Raw genomic sequence first — 22,711 nt, 5'->3', positions numbered from 1 at the left:
TTCCATTATTATTCGAATGTTGTTTTTAAATTATGTCCAATGCCGTAGCTTCTTCCGTGGGCAACTTCATTGTGTTAATTTGGTGTCACGGTGCGCGCGCATCGTAAAATTTCACTCTCATAAATTTTTCATAAAGCGCCTAAAGAAGTATAACTTTAAAAAAATAAAAATAAATAAAGGCTGCCGAGATTCCGAAATTATGTAAGTAAGCCTTGTGATAGCTCATGTCACGTGATCAGTGACGTATCTCCGTTTGACATTTTAACTTCGTGAGTAAATAGCGAATTTATGATAGAAAGAGTGTCTATCAATTTTGCTAGGATAAAGAAAATACTTTTCATATTATATTGTTATCATATACCTTTGGACGATATATGCATTCTGTTGATAAACAAATAAATAAAAATAAAAGATCGTATCAAATCTGATAAAATCCATCATTCTTTTGAATCGTGAAAGTAATATAAAGAAATTTTTACATAAAAATATATGAAAAATTGAAAGAAAATCATATAAATTAATATTTTTTTTTGTTACCGAAGTAATAAAATGTAATGGGTCGACTTTGAACTCAGCGGATTTTGAGTTGCTGTTAATAGCAACACAGGTTTAGATAAGCGAATATAAAATTCCATATGTGGTTTAACAGAAATCACACAGCACAACAGCAAAACTCAAAAAGAAATATTTTTTGCAATGTAGGCAACCCCTATTAATCTTAAGCTATATTCGATTGTTTAATAACCGTGGCTATACAAATCACAGTCTGTTCAGATCAGTCGTACAATAATGTACAAAATAGTGACTTTACTTGTTTTGTTTTGTGTTTGTGATGGTTTTAAAATACTGTTATTTTTTCCAGTTCCTGGAAAGAGTCATTCGATATTAGGTGAAGGCTATATTCGTTATTTAAGCAATGCTGGACATGAGGTTTGTTTTTTAAAAATAGAACTATAAAATATTTTTATTCTGAATTAATAGGGCTGGGCCGGCCGTTTTCTCTGTGAGGAATATGTATATTGTTTCCATCTTTCTCTATTCTCTAATATAAAATGAAACAAAACGTTAGTGTCACATCTTAGGGTCTGTTTCACAATGTATGGATAAAGTACCAAATAGCTATGCAACACATAAATTATTTGGAAGATAAATTGTGCTATTTGCATTCATCGGACTCATAGCTTATGATGGACTTAATGTGACGAATAGCGCTATCTGACAGTCGTGAAACGCAACAATAGTGCTTATCCTACCAATACGTAATAAATAGCTAATTTGGAACTTATGTAGAACTTATCCGTACATTGTGAAACAGACCCTTAGTCTTGCATTTTTCCAAGAAATATAAAAAGTATTTTTCACATATATTTTTCATTTCATATTTTTAATATTACCATATATATTAAAATTGTGAAATTAATATCATATATTTAATTGTATGGGCAAAGAAATAACATTTCAATAAACAGGGTGTTGACTCTCAATAATGTACGTGATAAGACTTATATATACTTATCGATTAAAATCCACAAGTGCAAATAAACAATATTTTATTCTACGCGTACAAATTCTATTATTAAACAAAAACTAAATAAGTTACATGTCATATGCATTGACAGAGGTCAAAGTTCTAGTAATGATTACATATTATTTATTCTTCTACATACATATAATTTCTTGTAATTATTTTAACTGAACATCCGCTAACGACGCCAACATTAATTGCATAATTTTAACAAAAATTATTGTATGGCACTAAATGTAAAATTAGAAGCATTACTTAATATGTATTTCTTTACTGACAAGTCATAAGTGTGCAATGTGTTACCCATATGATTAAATGATTTTTGAATTTTATGGTCTGTATGGGAGACCTGTATATTTTTTGTATTGTTGGCAGTAAATTTATTTATTTTGGTGACTATTTACTCGATAGTACCACTCATGTTGTAGTATCCTCGTTTGTGTACACACAAAACAAAATTTGAGGTATTATGGAAAATGAAGCGTCAGCATATTAGCCTAAATGGTATAATAAAAATTCATGTTTCAATTTAAAGCAATCGGTCGTTGGCAAAGAATAATTTGTATTATATTGTTTTTGATGGGAGAATCGAAATTTGACAATATTCCTGTTTGTCATGTGATTTAATGGACTTGAATTAGATTTTTATGCATCGTTGGCTGACTTGATATTCACAATTTTTTCCCAGGCTGCCTCCATCATTTTGAGACCATTGTTTAGCAATGTCCCTACGTATATAACGTGTTATTACACGCATATTATATACTATATTTTATATAACATAATATTTCTTACGATGGCAGTTAGGTTAATTTGCTAACTCTGACCACCACTAAGCTTTTGGAATATTGACCTGGGTTTCTAGAAGTAATGACGCCCACATGGGACATTAACATATTTGTGCTTTATTGAAATTATAAAACCAGTTTTATCAGTACGATGCCTTCGTCAGATTACTTCGACCGTGGTATTTATTAAATATCAAACTGTATTCACAAAAGCGCTTTCTTCTCCAATTAATTTGAATTGTGTAAGAGACCGTTAGTATCACCTGTGTAGATCCGTCTCGACTTCGTACTTACATTAGATTGCGTCTGTCGGTGCATCTACTTTGATAGTATCATTAAATACCTTTACGTTAGTAGTAAAATAGTGGACTTTATTGGTTCGAATGGTTAAAAATGTTGGCGATATCCAAGTAATTTGTTTACAGGTGACGTATGTAACTCCTATTATAATGCAGAATCCACCGCCAAGAGTGCGACAAGTAGATATATCACAGAACATTGGCTTACTTCCTGGTAAGTACTCGTATAAAAAAATGCACAACCCTTAACTTGAAACTTTTATTACATCGTCTCAAACTTTTTCGTCTGTGTGTCGCATGTCGCGTGACGGTCGGCCGCGGAGTAGAAGATAAAGTGAAAGACGCTCGTCATAACAGCCAAGGCCAATATGGCGGCGCCTATAGTTCGCAGCAGCTGACCGTGTAGTGTATATAATCTAAATAATTGTTAAGTATTATGTATGTTATTATGTATCTCGTATTATGTATGTCGTACTCTCTAAGACACAGTCTTACGACATACATAATACGAGATACATATATAGAGTACGAGAGAGACTTAGTCTACTTTTATTATTTCCCATTATTATTCCAATTTTCCAAGTATACAATTAAGATTAATAAAGCGATTTTTATACGCTTAATGGAATATTATTCAAAAAAAATTTAGTTAAATGTTTATAATGTGAAAAAAAGTTTCACTTTTACCGTGGTTTCATAAAACCACACAATCCCTTTTTTATAGCTATAGGCGCTTATATAGGTCTACCAGGATCTTATATAGTTAGAAATGCTATAGTCAGTTGACTCTAGTAGTACAAAAATTCAAATTCATATTATTTACTAAATAGGCTATTACGTGTAAATGCCTGACACAGATTTTTGGGTTCACCGTCCAACGGAAGGCAATCTCACGGAAATATCGCTCACTTTATAGTCTGACTTTCCGAGAACTTTGATCCCTTGACGTTGCGTAGAGATGTCTGTAGAGGTCTCTCTGCTTCAGGTACAGATGTAATTTTTAAATTTCCAGGACACCTATTCGACATTCAAAAGCTTATGTATAAGGAATTAGACCTTCAAGAAATGTATATAATCCGATCAGTGATTCGTAAATTTATTAATGGTACCCTCCAGGGTTCAACAATGCAACACTTCATGCATGACCCTAAAGAACAATACGATGTCGTTGTTGTAGAATGGTTGTACACAGAACTCGGTTCCGGGTAAGTTATATGTAAAATAAAAATGTTTTTTTTCCACTGCATTTTGTTACTAGATTAAAAAAGTCTTCTAAGTGGCGGGTTTTGTTTTTATTGAATTACCAAAAATAATCTCAGTTTGACAGTCACTGTAAAAAAAATGTAGTTTTAAATAAAACACTAAATGCTTTTGAGGGCCGTCATAGAGGCCAATATTTACATGTAATTTGTGCCGCAAACTAGAGGATAGTTTGAAAATCTTATTTTTTATAAATAATTAAAAAGGCGTTTGAGAAGTCTCAATAATGCGCTGAGAATCCTGCTACCATTAATTATTATTGCTTTAGATAGTGTTGTGTTTATATATACGAGTATTAAGATCAATTACGAATTCGTCAAATAAATATTTCGGTATTGTAGATTACGATTTGAGACTGTGACTTAGCGCAAGCTATTACTCCTTTATGATAAAATCCTATAACATAATAATATATAATGACACTGACGATTCACTCGCAGTACGCCGTGCAGGTTTTAATCAACCTTTCGAAATACAATATACGGAAGTCATACTTAGGGGGCGTCCATAAACTACGTGAGGTGTTTAAGGGGGGAGGGGGTCGAGTCAAATCTCATTTAATCTTACGATGGAGAGAGGGGGGGTCTTGGCAAATATCACGCAATTTTTTTTTTGATTGAAAAAAAAATTTAGGAAAACGGTTGACCCTAAAGGCCATCTCTGCAACTTCCTGCTAACTCCATACCTAAACTCTCAACATTTCACTTATTTTGTTTTAGTCCTAAATAAAAGCACGAAGCAATTTTTTTTTCTTTTTACAATAACGCGTTCCAACGCGTTTACGTAAGAAACCCAAATTTTGAAAAATCTCACGTGAGATTGGAGGATGGGGGAGGGGGTTGAATAAAATCTCACGACATCTCACCAGGGGGGGAGGGAGGTACAGAAAATTCAAAAAAACACCTCACGTAATTTATGGACGCCCCCTTAGCCCTAAGACTCGACAATATTAAAAACTAGTTCTTAAATACTGTTGCATGTAAACGAGAAACTGGTTTCAAGAGACTACTTGTATATTACATTTTGTAGTGCCAATAAGGATACCTTGAATATAAAAAAATTATAACCTTTAATAATACGAGCTGTTCGGTGTTAACTAATAATTTTAAGTTTTTTAACAAAAAGAAGTCATTTGTTTTCGTCCTTACGTTGAACGTGTTCTTAAGAATCGACAAAATGTGTGTTCGCGCTGTAATAAAATGCTCTGACTGCACTGACTACGGAGCTGGTTTATCAAGACTTAAGAGCAACATTAGGTGTTTATGCTCCTCCATATTCTACGGTTGCACTTTGGTGTGCTGAGTTCAAGCGAAGAACTATTAACGACGATCCCAGCACCGGTCTCCCTACATTAGTAAAAAACATTGTCTTGGCAGAACGCTTTGTTACTGTTATAGCTAGAGAAATGAAGCTTTCTATAGAAAATCTCTATAATACTATTTATTTATTTATTTATTTATTTATTTAATAACAGCACAATGGCCAAACTTAGACTAAAAAACACAATAAACAATACAATAAAATACAATTAAGATTAACAACGCATTACCCCCTTATCCCCTCCAGGTACACTCTGAAAGCACAGTATACCACCCCCATAAGCTTCCCAAACAGGTCGCTCTCCGGTGAAGAGTCGAGAAACCCATTAAGCAGTGAGAGTAGCCGGGGAATGGGCGCTTGTTGTCGCTGGACAGTGCGAGCCGAACGCACAGCGAAAAGGTTATGTTTCCGGCAGCGGTAATATTTGTCCGGGACGTATAGCCTCATGATCTCTTCCAGCAAGTATGCGCTTTCCGTTTCATTCTTAATTACACTCAAACCAAACCTGACCACCGAGAAATCCCTACGAAGCTCTAATGAATTATACCCTAACACCCCCATCAAGAACTTTGTCGGGTAGAGGTAAGGAAAGAAATTGTATCTTCTTTTATACAGATTTCTCAGGAACTTCTTTTGAACTCGTTCAATCATATCCCCATAATACCTTTCATAAGGGGACCATATGACGCAGCTGGTTTCGAGAATTGGCCTTACTAATGATGAATATAGCACCCTAGTGGCAGTGTCCGTCAGACCAACCGAATTTCGCAGGACAAACCCTAATCTCCTAAAAGCAGCATCCGTAATCGTCCGAATATGCTCCGCAAATGAAAGATCGGGCACGAAAAGGACACCCAAGTCGCGGACTCTGTCTACGCGCCTAATAACTTTCGATCCTATGCTATAGTCGCAGAGTATTTTATTCGGAGAGGCACTAAAGGTCATCACTTCACATTTGTCATAGTTGAATTGGAGTTTATTTAATTCACTCCAATGCAGCAGTTCATCCAAATCAAGTTGCATACACAGACGATCATTGTCAGTCTCAATTATTTTAAAGACCTTAACGTCGTCAGCAAATAATAGTATTTTGGAATATTTGATAACGCTTGGAAGGTCGTTAATCATTATTAAAAATAGCAACGGTCCCAGGTTTGAACCCTGGCTAATACCAGAAATTGTTGGATAAGGCTGCGAAATATATTGTCCATATTTAACATATTGGTTACGATTTGATAGGTAACTAGAAAAAAACTTAAGCAGAACAGGTCCACACCCAATTGCGGCCAGCTTTTGGAGAAGAATGTCGTTGTCTACTCGATCAAACGCTTTGTGGAAATCCAAATACACTACATCCACCTGACACCGCCTATCAATTTCACGCGATACCATGTCAGCCAAAGTCAATAGATTAGTATTAACTGATCTGCGTGGAAGAAAGGCGTGCTGGCAAGGAGTGATGTGGGGAATGCATTTAGGCAACATTAATGAGTGTAAGGACATTTCAAACACCTTCGCCAGCGTACACAGAATCGCGATAGGCCTGTAGTTTTCAGCTCTGCTTCTACAATCAGGTTTAGGAACTGGGGTCACGCGGGATGTCTTCCATAACGTTGGGTAGACCCCTGAATATAAAATAATATTGAAAATATGCGATATAGGCAATATTAAATATTCTGCCAGTCCTTTAATTATATAAGCCGGAATCATATCTGGACCCGGAGGTGTATTAGATTTTAGTTTATTTACACTACGCATAATAACTTCTGTTTCGAAATTTTTGATATCAAAATGATTAGAGTATGCTTTTGGATTATGATTGGCAGTTTCTGGAATTAGTTTCGGGTGATCTGCCAGAAATACCGATTTAAAGTGACTAGCAAATGCCTCTGCCGCGTCACAACCATAATATTCAACATCATTATAAGAAATTGCAGACTCTTTAGCTTTTGGGTTTCTAAGAGAACGAATATATTGCCAAAATTGCGTAGGTTTATTAACCAAATTTAATGAGATGGTATGTAAATAGTTAATGTTAGCTTTGCGAATGTCGTTCTTAATGATTGACCTAAGACGTTTAAATTCTAAACACGCGTTATTATCATTAAGAAATTTCCACTGCCAATGGAGCTGCGCTTTAGTTCTTAATTTAGCGATGATTTCATTATTAAAATATACAGGGTAGATCCTTACTATACACAACCATTACGATAAGAATAATATGAGATTTTAACAACTTAACTGCTGAGGCCTTAGCAAAAAGTTTAAGATATTTCCGTTAAGTATCCGTTGACACGATAATATATTTTATGACTCCAAGAAAGTATTGACTATTAAAAATACAGAGTAAACTCCATGTAACGTCACTCGACAGACGTCTAAATCACTCGGCTTTGGTTGGTTTAGCTCCATTTGTCTTCCATACAATGATACACTCTACATAGCATTACACCCACCCTCAATAATGACAGCAATTAAATACTAAACAGTACTGTTTAAGTTGCCGAAATTAGTTAAAATTGCGCAGCTGTGTACGTTGTTTTGTCGCTTTATTGTCCTAGCGAGAAATAAACTCGACTGTCGGTACTCGTCATACGTACCGAACTTTCCAAGGAATCCGTTCTTTTTATTTACAAATTCCGCCTGCTTGCATGTGCTTTATCACGAAGATGCCTCAATATCTCAAGATATGAATTAAATAAGTAAAATAAATACAACCTAACTACTGGTACAGTACAAAAACGACAGACAACGCAATAGCGTTCAAATACTTATTTAATTTAATATTTTTCTAATACAGATTTTTCTTTCCATTTAACGGCAACTCTTTGTAACGTCAAAATAGGCACAGTCCCTTGAGTGTCGTTATATAGAGATAACACTGTATGTTCGTTCTCATACTCAAATGATACATGTTCGTACATATGTTTAGTTTCAAACACGCTGGAGTGCTACTTAAGTAATTAATACAAAAATGTGTCATTACTTTACGGATAGATAGATATTGCGCAGGGTAAGGCGCAAGGTGAAATTTGATATAAAATTTCGCTGGATATAATAAGAAACTCATGCTATATATTCACAAGTAAATACCTGATATGCATAAAAATTATTACAAACTTGAAAAATATTACAAACTTGGTACCTAATTTATTTGACTATGAGAGATATCAGCATACATTTTTTTAATAAATTTACTAAATAAATAAATATTTTTGAAAATTGTGTTCAATATAAAAAAAATAAGGATCGATATTTTGTTGGCACGTTCTGAAATGCTTTTAATTTTGAGTTTTACAGTTATTTATTACAATTACTAAATATAATTTTTTAAGTAATGTATTAAAATTCTAGGAAAAAATTAAGATATTATTAGTTGGAATTTGAATTAGATATAGCATTGAATACAGATATTTTTTGTGTGTAGCGTACCTATTGCTTTATTACAATGTAAATCAGGAAATATTTTTAACAATTGACTCTTGTCTATGACGAATTTGATAGTACCTGGTCACAACGGAATTGTAAACTCATCAAAATTTTGGAATTTGTGAACAATTATATTTTTTCCTTTCAGACTGTCAGCGGTATTCAACTGCCCTCTCATATGGTCCACATCTACGGAGGTCCACTCGGAAATTCTTTCTCTTATTGGTGATGGACTGAACCCCGCTTACTCAGTATATATTTGGGATAGAGAATTTTCTACAACCTTCTATTACCGCTTAAGACATTTATGGCTTCTGTTCAAAGACTATTATGATAGAGTGTAAGTTAGAACTTTTGCGGTAGCAAAATAAAAAATTCAAATCAGTAGAATTTTGATTAATGTAGGTAGCTATTTAAGGTCTTTTCCAGGGGGATTATTTTTTTACTTAACTTCAATTGTTACTTTAGGACATATAAAGCGATAGAAAACAAGATGTTTGAACAGTCGTTTAAGTCAGCTGTCGAATCTCGAGGAAGAACATTACCTACGTTTGACGAAGTGCGATATAATGCTTCACTTATGTTGGGAAACAGTCATATATCCACAGGTGACCCTCACTCATTACCACAAGCCTATAAGAATATTGGAGGATATCATATAAAAGAGAAGGTTGAACCATTACCAAAGGTATGTTGTGGATTAATAACTAAAAGACATGTACACACTTATCATGTTCCGTAGTAAGATTGTAGTTCGTAATTACTGCAAAAACATTTTGGAAACCAGATATTTTTTCTATAGTTCCCGAACGATTGATATTAACTATAATGAATAGTCAAATAAAAGAAATTATACAAACGTTTAAATTAATTATTATTACTGATATTGTTTACACTTAAGCAGTTGTGAGCTGTGTTTCGCACATACATTTAATTCAATATATAATCGACTCTAAACTGCTAAAGACATATTTCATATGTCAACTGTCCGGATAGTATAATGTGCAAATACTCAAATCCTAGACAACACTTAGTAGCCCGTACTTGTATTAAACGTTTAAAGACCTTTATTATCTCAAAGCTATTGTCGCTTATTGTCTTTATGTTAACCCTACATTATCTGTTGAATAAACAGATAACATTATAAGGTTAACATAAAGATTTAGGTCATTCACCTTTTAGGTAGGTTTCATTTCAAGTATTTAACATGCATGGATGTCCTAATCTAAATTTGACACACGTCAAATTTATTAAAATTTATGTTTTTTTTTTTACATTAGAAAACCTGTGGTTTGTAATAATGTAACCATAGCAGTCTTGTTTAGGAGCGCGACAAATGCATATAAAAGTAGTTTTTTAATTTACTTTTTATGTTGGTTGGCGTCAGCCAATCTAATATCTGATTGGGCAGACCATTTAGCCACGGTGGCAAATACCTCAACGTTCTCTCGCCGTATACGTTGTTTGCTCTCGATGTACAAAGCCGAACTTGCGTTACCACTCGAGTCTGTACGTCATGCTCCACTCGTTTTTACACACTTTATATTAGCTTCACCTGTATGTATGTATGTATGTAACCGACTCCTTCGGACTCGATTTTGACCCACTTTTAACGGACAGATTTAATTCAAACTTTGCGCACCTGTCAAAGATCGATGACAATGCAATAATGCGAAAAAAAAAATAAAAAAAAATTAACTAAAAAATAAATAATAGTTAAAAAAAAATAAAAAACACGCTTTTAAAGCACATCAAACTAAAAAGTGAAAAACAATTCCTAATTTAGGCTGAAAATGGTAATGAACAAAAAATACTGGTATTATTGTGAAAAAGCGTGGGGCGCTCTGATCGAGCAACCCATGCTTTTTTAGTTTGATGTGCTTTAAAAGCGTGTTTTTATTTTTTTTAAACTATTATTTATTTTATGTCATCTCGAAAAAAGTGCTCGACTAGAAGTCATTTATTTACTAATGAACAATGTGTATATACACATACGGAAACATCATAACATCTATTTTTTTTTAGGATCTGCAAAAACTAATGGACTCATCAAAACACGGAGTTATTTACTTCAGCTTAGGAACAATGTTACGGAGCAGCACTCTACCAGAAGGAAAGACGAGAGAATTATTAGACGCCTTTGGCACATTAAAACAAACTGTTATATGGAAATACGAAGATCCTTTGAAGAATGTACCTAAGAATGTTCACTTTGTCCAATGGGCACCACAACCGAGTATACTAGGTGTGAACTTTTATGTGAAGTAGCTAATTTGTATTACCTTATGTTTGATTGCGATTCAAAAGCATGTATTTATTTTCTATAGTCTATTGCCATAGATCGAAATACTGTTATTTCAGTTCCTATTTTAATAGCAATATTCTTATGTGCAACCGCGTCCACTATTTGCTTTTAACGCCATGCATGCTTTAACCAACCCTTTTGTTTATTAAGTTCAATCCCTATGTATGAGTTTAGATAATATAGTGTATTAAATGTACCTATAAATATTAAAATGTTTGTAGATTACATTATATTATCATAAGTACTCGTTAGTCTGACAAAGTAAAATAAAAGACGTGTTACAGCCGATTGGAATGTAAAATAGTTTTCTAATTTTACTACTATGTAGTCATTTCACTGTCGTATAAGATATATAATCTAATATTTTTACAGCACATCCAAACACAGTTCTATTTATTACTCACGGTGGAATATTATCGCTTTATGAAATTCTTAGTGTAGGAATACCTCTGATTGGTATTCCAATGTTTGGAGATCAATTCACAAATGTCAATAGAGCGGTTAAAAATGGTTATGCGAAACGATTTGATATAGGAGAACAACCAGTTGAAAAGTTACTTCATGATGTTAAGGAATTAACGGAAAATCCTAAGTAAGTCCTCGTTTTATTTATTTAAACTGTATTTAAACGTAATTGTATGCAAGTACCTAAACAATAAACATCAAACAGAGTGCAATGGGCTTATCGCAAATAAGAGATTCGATACGATCGATTTCAACCAAACAATTTAGCAAGAGAGTGTATAAAGTATCAATTTGTAAAGTTATATCAAAACAAAACAAATAGATGGTACGAATAAATTTATGTGCGTTAGACCATTTAAATATGCCCAGGTAACTATCGATATTATAGTCAAGTCGACAAGTTGAAAATGGAACAAAATAGAGATACTGCTCTTAAAATTATGTGCGATAGCTCATTGGATCCGGAATGACGTCTAGAAAAATGTGCTAAAAGCGTGTATTAGCACATAAAAAATTGCAAAAGTTATAGACAATTAAAGATGAAAAAAAAATGGCATTTAGTTTTTTGCCAATATTTAATAAAGTATTAATATTTAAGAAATTTCAAATAAAGATTCTGAAAGAGGAGGAAATTTCCAATAAAAAACTCCTAACTCCCGGAACTCTATCTCCATTATTTATAATTTTAATTTAACGCTGAAAATAGGTCTGCGGGTGACATTTTTAGGATTCGCGCGTGGCGTCAAAAGCGACTACGGCACATTAATTAATTTATTTAAGGCATTGAATATTTTTTTTTAAATTTGAAAAAATTATGGTGTGTTCTGAACACTATAATTAATTTATTCCCGTTGAAAATTTTACTTAAAGTTAATTTTTCAACAAGTTAAATAATTGTTAACTAACGAAATTTTCTCGAACGACCGTCTTAATTGTAAGTGAAAAAAAATGTTTAAATAATGGTCGTAAAAATATTTCGCTTCGTAGAGACTTTCTTACATACATACTTAACAAGATCGTGCCATAAAAGTTAAAAAAATATTTATACTTTGTTTATAACATTTTTTTTACTTAAACAAAAACTTAAAAATCCATGTAATGTTGTTAAAATTTTTTTTTCTAAATCATCATATAATCGTTTTTTTATTAATACAAGGTATTTATTGATTTGCAAAAAAAATTCCCGCCATTTGTTGATAAATTTTTTTTAAACAAATTGATTAAATCAATATTTTTATAAAAAAATTTAACACAACTTTATTACATTAAAAATTTTATGATTTAAAAAAAAAATTTTTTCCTTAATAACAATTTTTAATTGTTTATAATCGTTTTTTTTTTTAATTTTCTATTGTTTAAATAATTAGTTAAGAATTTTTTTTTCTAATAATCATAATTGACAGTCCTCTATAAAGTAACAGAATTTTTTTTTTTAATCAACAATTCTATTGTTTATTAACTAAAAAAAATTTTTTAATTTTAAATAAAAGTAATATTCACGATAATCAAAAAATTTACAAAAAAATTTTTTCTATACTTTGTTATATATGGTTGTTTTTGTTAATCTTAGAAGTTTTAGAAAAAAAATAAAAAAAAGTTGAATATTTGTTTATAACAAATTGGTAAGTTAATAAACAATAGAATTGTTGATTTAAAAAAAAATCTGTTACTTTATAGAGGACTGTCAATTATGATTATTAGAAAAAAAAAATTTCTTAACTAATTATTTAAACAATAGAAAATTAAAAAAAACGATTATAAACAATTAAAAATTGTTATTAAGGAAAAAATTTTTTTTTTAAAATCATAAAATTTTTAATGTAATAAAGTTGTGTTAAAATTTTTAAAAAACATATTGATTTAATCAATTTGTTTAAAAAAAATTTATCAACAAATGGAGGGAATTTTTTTTTTTGCAAATCAATAAATACCTTGTATTAATAAAAAAACGATTATATGATGATTTAGAAAAAAAAAAATTTTTTAACAACATTACATGGATTTTTAAGTTTTTGTTTAAGTAAAAAAAATGTTATAAACAAAGTATAAATATTTTTTTAACTTTTATGGCACGATCTTGTTAAGTATGTATGTAAGAAAGGCTCTACGAAGCGAAATATTTTTACGACCATTATTTAAACATTTTTTTTCACTTACAATTAAGACGGTCGTTCGAGAAAATTTCGTGAGTTAACAATTATTTAACTTGTTGAAAAATTAACTTTAAGTAAAATTTTCAACGGGAATAAATTAATTATAGTGTTCAGAACACACGATAATTTTTTCAAATTTAAAAAAAATATTCAATGCCTTAAATAAATTAATTAATGTGCCGTAGTCGCTTTTGACGTCACGCGCGAATCCTAAAAATGTCACCCGCAGACCTATTTTCAGCGTTAAATTAAAATTATAAATAATGGAGATAGAGTTCCGGGAGTTAGCAGAATCTTTATTTGAAATTTCTTAAATATTAATACTTTATTAAATATTGGCAAAAAACTAAATGCCATTTTTTTTTCATCTTTAATTGTCTATAACTTTTGCAATTTTTTATGTGCTAATACACGCTTTTAGCACATTTTTCTAGACGTCATTCCGGATCCAATGAGCTATCGCACATAATTTTAAGAGTAGTATCTCTATTTTGTTCCATTTTCAACTTGTCGACTAGACTATTATCTAAAAACTTTTCAATACACAATATTCTGCTTTCATGTTTTCGAGTACTACAATTATTTTAACTATGCACGTGACTTTAACCCGATATTACGGTGATGGAACATGTCGTGAGGAACCCGAAAACCTTTCAATCTATCAGAAATGGTCATATAATCACTATCATGCTTAGAATGAAAAATTATTAAGACAACCAAGTTTTTATTATATGCATAGTGCATAGTGTTCGTTTCTTATATACAATTGGCATGATAAACTTCTAAGCATTAACAAATTATTAATTAATTTTGAATTTCAGATATCGTGTGCGTGCAAAAGAAATGTCCCGTATCTACCACTCTCGCACGGCTGCACCTGGCGTAGAATTGGTTCACTGGATAGAGGAGGTTGTGACGTCACGGGGCGCGCCCTATTTACGCTCCCCCGCACTTGGTATACCCCTATACCAGAAGTACTATCTCGATTTCTTTGCTGCTATTATAGTCGTATTTACTGCTATCGGATACCTCATGCGGACATTGCTGATCAACTTATCTAAGAAATCACTCGATATCAAGAAAACCAATTAATTACAAACACGTTCATTTAAAAAAATACTTTAATTTTAATGAAATTTTACAAATAAAGACCTAGGTACTGTATAGACATTTTTATTATATATAATACTTCGTTGCATTAAGGGTACAAAACTGCTAACTTAAAGAGTTCTAAATTATATTTATTAACAAATGAATGTAGTAAGAGAATTTTACTTTACAAAGCAAAGGCTTGATTTTGTTTAGAAATGAGATTCCATTTTTGAAATGAGAAGTAAGAATTTGTTTTAAAAAATCAGGTTCAACAAATACATTTTTTAATAATAAAACAAACAAATCATTGTCTCTTCTTCTTACTTACTTTAGTTTTGTCTTTCAAAAAAAGACCAACAATTTTTTTACAAATATAATACAACAACACCTTAAGTATGATTAAAAGACCAAAGAGGTCTATATACAATTTTTGATACCAAGGTAGGTCCAATGCTGGTGATCTCAAGTGAGGAGCACCACGAGTTTTGACAACGTGTTCGACCCAGTGCACCATTTCCTTGTCTGGTGTAACCGGTCTGTCATGATAAATCATTGATAGCTCTTTGGCTCTCGCTGCATATCTTAAAAAAATTGTATTTTATAAACATAGTTAATTACATCTGGAAATATAAAACTAATTAAGTCTGTCGACTGAAAAGTTAGGTCCATACTGATCACAATATGAAATTTTTAATGAACCTAAAACAAACCTTCAAATTTTAATTATCACTTCGCGCTGTGTGCTAAGTGAAGAAAGAAGGTATTGAAACAGCGATAACTTCTTTCCTCACTTAGGCGTACCATTGAATATTTTCTTAGCAAAAATGAGGTGTATTTTAATCAGACACTACTGTGAAAAACGATATCTTCTTCAGAGCAAATAGCTATAGTGTACTTACTTAGGATTCTGAAGAACGCCTTCTATAGCAACTTTTAAATTATCAGCCATAGTGTAAGACAAATCTACTTTTATGCCAAATCCTTTCCTAACTGCATTATTCGCATTGTTAAATTGATCCGCGAAAACTGGAATTGCTACGATGGGTTTTCCAAAGTGAATTGTCTCAGTTGTTGACAGAAGACCACCATGAGTTACGAAGAGAACGCAGTTTGGATGAGCTGAAAATATAGCTTATGTTAACATGTAAGTATCGAGTAAAATACCCATATTTGGGTATTATAACGGCAGGCTGATCGCCTCCAGTAGGCGTTCTATACTGTATGTACCAAAAGTATATCCGCAACAAAAAACATTCTGTCCACCTGGGCGCCTCAGATGAGAGAGAGATGAGAGATGAGATACCATGCACATAAAATATCTTGTAATTTGTAATAATTTAACAGAGATTGAAAAATATAATATTTTTTATAAATATGTATATCTATTATCCATCCAATGGCGTTACATTTCTGATGGGCCTGATTGCTGATTTCTGTGATTTCTGTATAGTTTACTTCTACCACAACCTACTTTACTTCAGGTGCTGATCTGCCTTCTATGCCTGGCACTCGTCAACGGTATTGTTAGAAAACTAACATGCTAATTTTAATTGCGCACATCTAAAGAATCACAATGGCTGACAAGCCGTTAAAAGTCAAAATCATTTAATCATATATGTAACACAATGTAGGTACACTTATGAACGTCAAACAAAAAGACATGTATATGAAATCCTTCTAACTCTACATTTAGTGCCAGTTCTCAAATCAAGGTCGTAGAATGGAAGTGAAGAACTGGCAACGTTTGTAAGGAGCTGCGACCATTACATGACATCTTAAGTAATTAATAATAATAACATTAATTAAAAACAAAGACTTGTCCTCTATCAGCAGGAGGCATGTTGAAATAGGAGCACTTACATTGTCGTGGGAACAATACGCAAATACATAGTCGAAATAACTAACATCACCGCATACACGAATTATTCAAGTACGACAAGACACCACAAGTAGCACCCGTTCACGAGTATGACGCATGGTCAGTCATCTGCCCCCTCGCCATATTTTAGGGAGAGAGACAACTTGACGCATGGACGCCCCGCCACAAGGAATGACATTAAAGCGAGCATGACGATCCTTAAAATGTGAACTTGGCTACATAAGAAAATAATAATACTATTTATACTGAAATAATTTGATACCACATGGATCACGGTTTGTTCCCACTTTACATTAAAACAGTCGTGGATGTTGACGATCGCCCCAGAGTCTGGAAATGCAGCCGAGAGATTCAGTCACATAACCTATTTATACTGGAGCAATTCATATCCAAGCACAAGCGTTGGTCGGACAACCCGCAGTCGAAGTTGAATGAGGCTTGAGAAACGCGTGAGGTTCGGTACAAATACTTAAATTAACAATGAATAGTAAAACATATTCTGTATAATAATTTATTTATCTCACCTAAAATACTCGGTTGTGGAGCCCATTGTACGATGTGCACATTACTTGGAGTGCCAGGGAGGTTTTCCTCAAATTTCCATAACACTGTATACTTTAATGTGCCAAACATCTTAAGTAGACTTTTCTTCAGCTCCTCCGGCATTAGCCTACTCTTCAAGTTACTTCCCATACTGAAGTAAATTAATCCATTTTTCGCATTGTCTAAAAGTTTTTTCAAATTCTGTAAAGATATTATTATAGATTTTTATGCTTATATTGAAATAAAAATGTCTTAATGTACTGTTAAGGCTATATTACACAGGGGCAACACTGTGCTACAAAATGCTACAAAGTTAAAAATGTCGCACATTGTGGCAAGAACCGTGCGGCATAGCAACACCTTGCGTCATGTGGCAGACTGTCGCAGCTTGTATCCGAGCACAATGAATTCCATGCGACATTTTTGTGCGTCAAAACAGTTACTAGGTTGTTTTTGTTTTGGAAAGTGAGAATTATCGGTCATGAAGTGGTATAACGAAAGTTATTGAGACTTTAAAAAATTTAAAATTTAAAAATAAAGTCCTCAGTTGACATTCTGGTAAAGTTTGTAAATAAGGCACCATCGTCTGCCTTCATTTTTGTTCATAAACTATCCGTGGGCCATTCTGAAGTAAGGTGCTACTTGATCAGCCATATTCTATGGTGTATCCCCTCGATCAAACAAGTAGACCAGACCAGTAACACTCCATAAACAGCACAATGCTTTGGATGCATAGGATGCCGTATGCCACATATGCCGCAAATACTTTCCATTAGTAGCATGCCGCAAGGTGCCGCATGTGTAGCTTGCGGCACTGTCGCACTTTGTTGCCTGGGCGTAAACCAGGTTTAATGTCCATCAAAGTACGTTAGTTTATGTATGTCAGTAGATACAATTAGGTAACATCAATACTTACATCTGGTAGCGGTTTGACTTCACGACTGATATGATATCCTCCAATTGGAATAACATTTTGAGGCAACCTAAGAGATCTCCCCACTGAATAATGAGAGTTACTAAGAATCAGTGATCCATTATACAACACATCTTCAAATAGTGGGACTTTATTACCGCGTTTTTGTATAATTGGTACTAAAAGATTTTCATAAGCTTTAAACTGTATCGGATTTAAAGTACTGCAATAAACATTTAATGATTATTAAATAAATAAACGAGTGACGAAAACGATAAATTTTGCTGAAACATGAAACATGGACTAACGAAGTCCCACGTTAGTTGGTTATCAGGGATACCATTTTTTACATGGAAAAAATATCGCAACAAGCGTATTAAATTTGGTCTAATTTTTATAACAACGCTAAATCATTTCAATTTGGAATTCGTTTACTTTTAAAATTTAAATTTTTTTTTTTTAATATATTGTGAAAAAATTTAAATTTCTAGGACTCTCATCGAAAAGCTGATGATTAATTATAAATACAATTTTATGCATTTTAACTTCGACCGAAAACAAAATTGTACTTACAAATGTTCCAGCCCTAATCCGACAAACATGAAAGCTAATTCCTTTACTCGCTGAATAAATGAAAATGGTGGGTAATTAGAAGAAATGACGTCGGGATTGTAGGCCGGGTTAGCGATGTCATCAACCAATTTCAAAATTTTTGAATGGGGATCTGTTGGTGATAACCAGATGAATGGACAATTAAAAACTGCTGAGAGTCTGGAAAAATAATTACAATACTTTACTAATGTTACACATTCGCAGCACATTATTATATTTTTATTAGAAAGTTGTTAACAGTTAATTTATGGATTTGGTACTTATGTAAAACTATAACTATACAGAATATATTAATTTAAATGCAGTATACATAATATTTTCAATAAGTAGTTTTTGCAATTGTTCCATAAAAACCATACCATCAAACGAGTGTTATCATCACATCTTTGTCTTACCTGATAAAATATAATTAGACCTAATAAATAAAATGAGAGAAAGTCATAATCAAATAGTTCTAATATTTGCAAGTCAAATATATACAATGATAGCCTGAGTTGAGTTTAATAAAAAATTATAAGATATTTTTTTAATATGTTGTCTCTTCATGAGGTTTAAATTTTTAGTTTCTATTAAAGTTGGGTAAATTTGTAAATCTGAATATTTTAAAATTTTAGCTGATTACCTATATTATTCCTTGCTTATTTCTGATTTCTAATATAAATGATTTGTTTTCGTGTATTTTTTTAGGCATGCTTGTTGTTTTAGAACTTATAAAACTAGTAGTGCTACAACCTTTTTAGGTCTGGGCCTCAGATTTCTGTTTCTATTTCATGATCGTTTGTCAATCTAATAGGTTAGTTGGTGATAAGCCTGCTGTGCTTGACACACACCCTTGAGCTTTTGTTCTAAGACAAGCAAGTTTTCTCACGATGTTTTCCTTCACCGTTCTAGTGAATGTTAAATGCACACATAGACTGAAAGTCCATTGGTACACAGCCGAGGATCGCACCTACAATCTCAAGGATGACAGTGGTCACTGAAGCCACTAGGCCAACACTGCACGAGAACTTATAATTAAATATAACCTAGAAGGAAAATAGTGCTCACCCAGCAAGTAGCTCATAAAATAACCATTCTACAATAATAACATCGAATTCCTCTTTTGGATCGTGAAGGAGTTTGTGTACGGTTGGATGTTCAATAGTCTTTGAATTCACTTCCGCCATTATAGTAACGATTTCAGTTAGATTATGGATATCCTTTTTTTTATCCATTATTGCTTGTATATTGCTAACATCATCTGTAATGATGTTTTTATTTTTAAAATTCATAACAAAAAAAATTACTCTCAACAATTATGGCGATTCAGTGTAAGATTCAGATTTAGATTTTACATTGTTACACTTCGCGCAAAGTCTAGACTAGTAACTAAGGTTTAGAGTTTACAATTAGAACTAAGTATGTGATACGTCAAAAACGTATTTGAACAATATTTCACATCCAGGTACCGGAGTATTCGTTTAGTGAGCTTTGACACTTCATCAGAATTGTTCCACAGCAGAGGGGTTAAGAACAATTTAAAAATATACGTTTATCTTTATATATATATAATTCTTCTGTGAGTGTGTATGTCACTGAACTTCTCTCAAACGACTGGACCGATTTTGATGAATTTTTTTGTGTATGTTCAAGGGGATCTGGGAATGGTTTAGATTCACAAATCAGCCCGCCAGATGGCGCTGCAGTCGGTACTTTCATACTTTTCTTTACTAATCGCCTGAAATATCATGCAGGACAACGTCTGTCGGGTCCACTAGTATATATATATACGTTTTTAATATTAATACCAGTTAGAAGCGTGCTTACCTGGAAATAAGTTAAGATTCTCACTGATATCGATCTCTCTGATATTGGCCAAAGGCTTATCTTTGGGGAATGGAGTTATATAAGTAACCTGAAAATAGAGTAATTAATAATATATATCATTGGAACAAAAACAATTTTTTTAAACATCCCTATATTGTCAAAACGATTCTATGTATGTATGCAATATCAATAAACAAATTAGTATTAAATAACAGACTGACGTTGTTACGATCCGCAATATAGTCGAGTTTAATCCTTCAATATGCTACAATATTTTATAGTTACCTTATGATTTGCTTTTGCTAATACATTTACAATACCATCACCGAGTATGGAATGACTTCTTGAGGGCATGGGAAACGCAACAAGAATCCTATAGCCATTGCAAGTTACACATAGTGTAATGAGAAGAAATGTTAGCACCCACATCTGAAATTTGTTTTATTTATTATATGTAAATTATAACGAGTACATTGTAATTCCCTTTTTTGACTGTATAAAATAATAATCACTTATCAACATCTTCACTATTGTATCACTTGTTTACTGTTATGATATTTCTGTATATAATTATAATATGAACACTTAAAAAAAACGTTAAAAAAAAAATATATTTAAGTTCTAAGATTGTTTGTTATTACCATAAGACTTTGCGACAAGGTTCACCAAAACAAACTCCACTAGAAAGTTACGTTTTTATGCGGGGACAATATACAACGGAGAATAAAGAATATAAACAGATGAATCGAGTAAGGTAATTAAATGGACATATTTTACTATTATAATTATTTTAGTAATGATTAACATTACTGTTTCAATAAAATTTATAAGCATATTCGTTAAATAACATTTTTTGTTTAATTACTGTTATCATCTAACGTTTTTATGGTTATTATAATACAATTTAAGAGCCGTATAACAACGCGATAATAATCTAAAAAATGCTCATCGCTAAATTTATAAACAACTAAAACCATGCAACGAAGTCTAAATCGATCGATCCCATCGACTCAAATAGATTAAGAGTGAAACCGCTTCTACTATAAAAAAGATGTATCTTTGAAACTCTTCATCAACAATGTCGTACATAATAAAAAGTTACATCTAAACCCTGCAATATATATTAATTTTCAAATTAATTATTTATAGAAAGGTCCAAGAACACTCGCCGGATCAGGCTATAATGCTAAGACAATTATCGAAGCCGGAACATACTAAAGAATAGTAATTAATAATAGGGTAAATATATTAATTATGGTGCAATTTTGTGTAAAGTATTATTAAACACGCATAGTAAGAAATAACGGCTGCTGTCTATACCATATTTTTAACATTCAACCTAGAATAAGCATTGTTTTGTTATTGTATTATTAAAATACAAATAATACATTCAAGAAGTGTGTTAACACGGAAACAGCTCGAGCATAATTATGTTTGTACGCAAAACAATTCAATCTTTACACTGAATCCAATGATTCGCTAACGATTTGTAAGAGAATTGAATCAACATAAAAAACTGGTAACTGTTGATCTAAAACCGGATTTTATTTATCATGAACTAAAAATAATTCGTATGGAAAATATTATATAGGAATTTTACAATAAAAGGATAATAAATTTCTTCGTGTAATCATGTGAATCAAGTGTTAATTTTATGCCTATATTGTACTTACATTGCGTCCGCACCGGAGAGGTCAAAATTTATCACTGACGGATATTCATTTGTCTTTTTCTTATCTACAGGAGCTCCGAGTTTATTTTGTTGCTGTCTCGTTGTAACAGGAATATCAATGTTATAGCCGTAACTCATTGTGATATACAATTTAATACAATTAATACGGCGTATATTAAGAATTATTATTAGTATTATTAGTATGTTCGGCTGTTACCGGCTAGTGTTTATTTATTATTTATTAACACTTCGTTGCATTACAATATAATAATTTAACATAATTAAATAAAAAGATGGGCAACTGGCGGCTTTTTAATAAATAAGATTAGACTTAAATTACTTATTAGTCTTAAGTTAAGCTAGATCGTAATGTTCCATGATGTCTTAGTGAAGACACATGTAGAAAAAAAAGTTTAATTTTGTCAATTGCTTCAATGATTGCTTGAGCACAGTCCATTACGACAAAATGGTTATGATATTATAGTAGCTATTATGAAATAACGCCGTCATATAGATCTATACATTGCGGCTTAATCGTAAGCTTATTCACGAATTCACTTCTTTAACTCCAAACACTTGAACTAGGTAATTTATACTTCACTGACCATTTACACAGTTTTAAGGTGAAAAAACAGCCATACGAATATTCA

General features: G+C 32.2%; 2 protein-coding genes across 3 annotated transcripts; one reads left to right on the top strand and one right to left on the bottom strand.

The window, feature by feature from the left end:
- The first annotated feature begins 740 nt into the window (after positions 1-740).
- LOC125054123 (UDP-glucosyltransferase 2-like) lies at positions 741-14,708 on the top strand. Its single transcript, XM_047655841.1, has 8 exons — positions 741-930; positions 2,739-2,826; positions 3,625-3,817; positions 8,770-8,961; positions 9,090-9,309; positions 10,647-10,866; positions 11,299-11,518; positions 14,366-14,708. Exons 1-8 carry the CDS (start codon positions 790-792, stop codon positions 14,634-14,636), a joined length of 1,545 nt encoding a protein of 514 aa, XP_047511797.1. The 5' UTR covers positions 741-789; the 3' UTR covers positions 14,637-14,708.
- Positions 14,652-22,186, bottom strand: LOC125054116 (UDP-glucosyltransferase 2-like). 2 transcript variants are annotated; one of them, XM_047655829.1, is made up of 9 exons: positions 22,063-22,186; positions 20,675-20,818; positions 20,390-20,477; positions 19,631-19,823; positions 18,545-18,742; positions 17,975-18,194; positions 17,040-17,259; positions 15,536-15,755; positions 14,652-15,217 (listed from the first exon to the last, which is right to left on the bottom strand). In XM_047655829.1, exons 2-9 carry the CDS (start codon positions 20,816-20,818, stop codon positions 14,941-14,943), a joined length of 1,560 nt encoding a protein of 519 aa, XP_047511785.1. In that variant the 5' UTR covers positions 22,063-22,186; the 3' UTR covers positions 14,652-14,940. The 2 variants fall into 2 exon arrangements, with proteins under 2 accessions (XP_047511785.1, XP_047511784.1); XM_047655828.1 differs by lacking the exon at positions 22,063-22,186 and adding an exon at positions 21,031-21,447.
- Positions 22,187-22,711: the final 525 nt, after the last annotated feature.

This window comes from Pieris napi, chromosome 11, assembly GCF_905475465.1.
Source record: "Pieris napi chromosome 11, ilPieNapi1.2, whole genome shotgun sequence".
Lineage (NCBI taxonomy): Eukaryota > Metazoa > Arthropoda > Insecta > Lepidoptera > Pieridae > Pieris > Pieris napi.
Note: the sequence above shows the minus strand (reverse complement) of the source record. Positions and strands in the feature narration are given on the sequence as shown.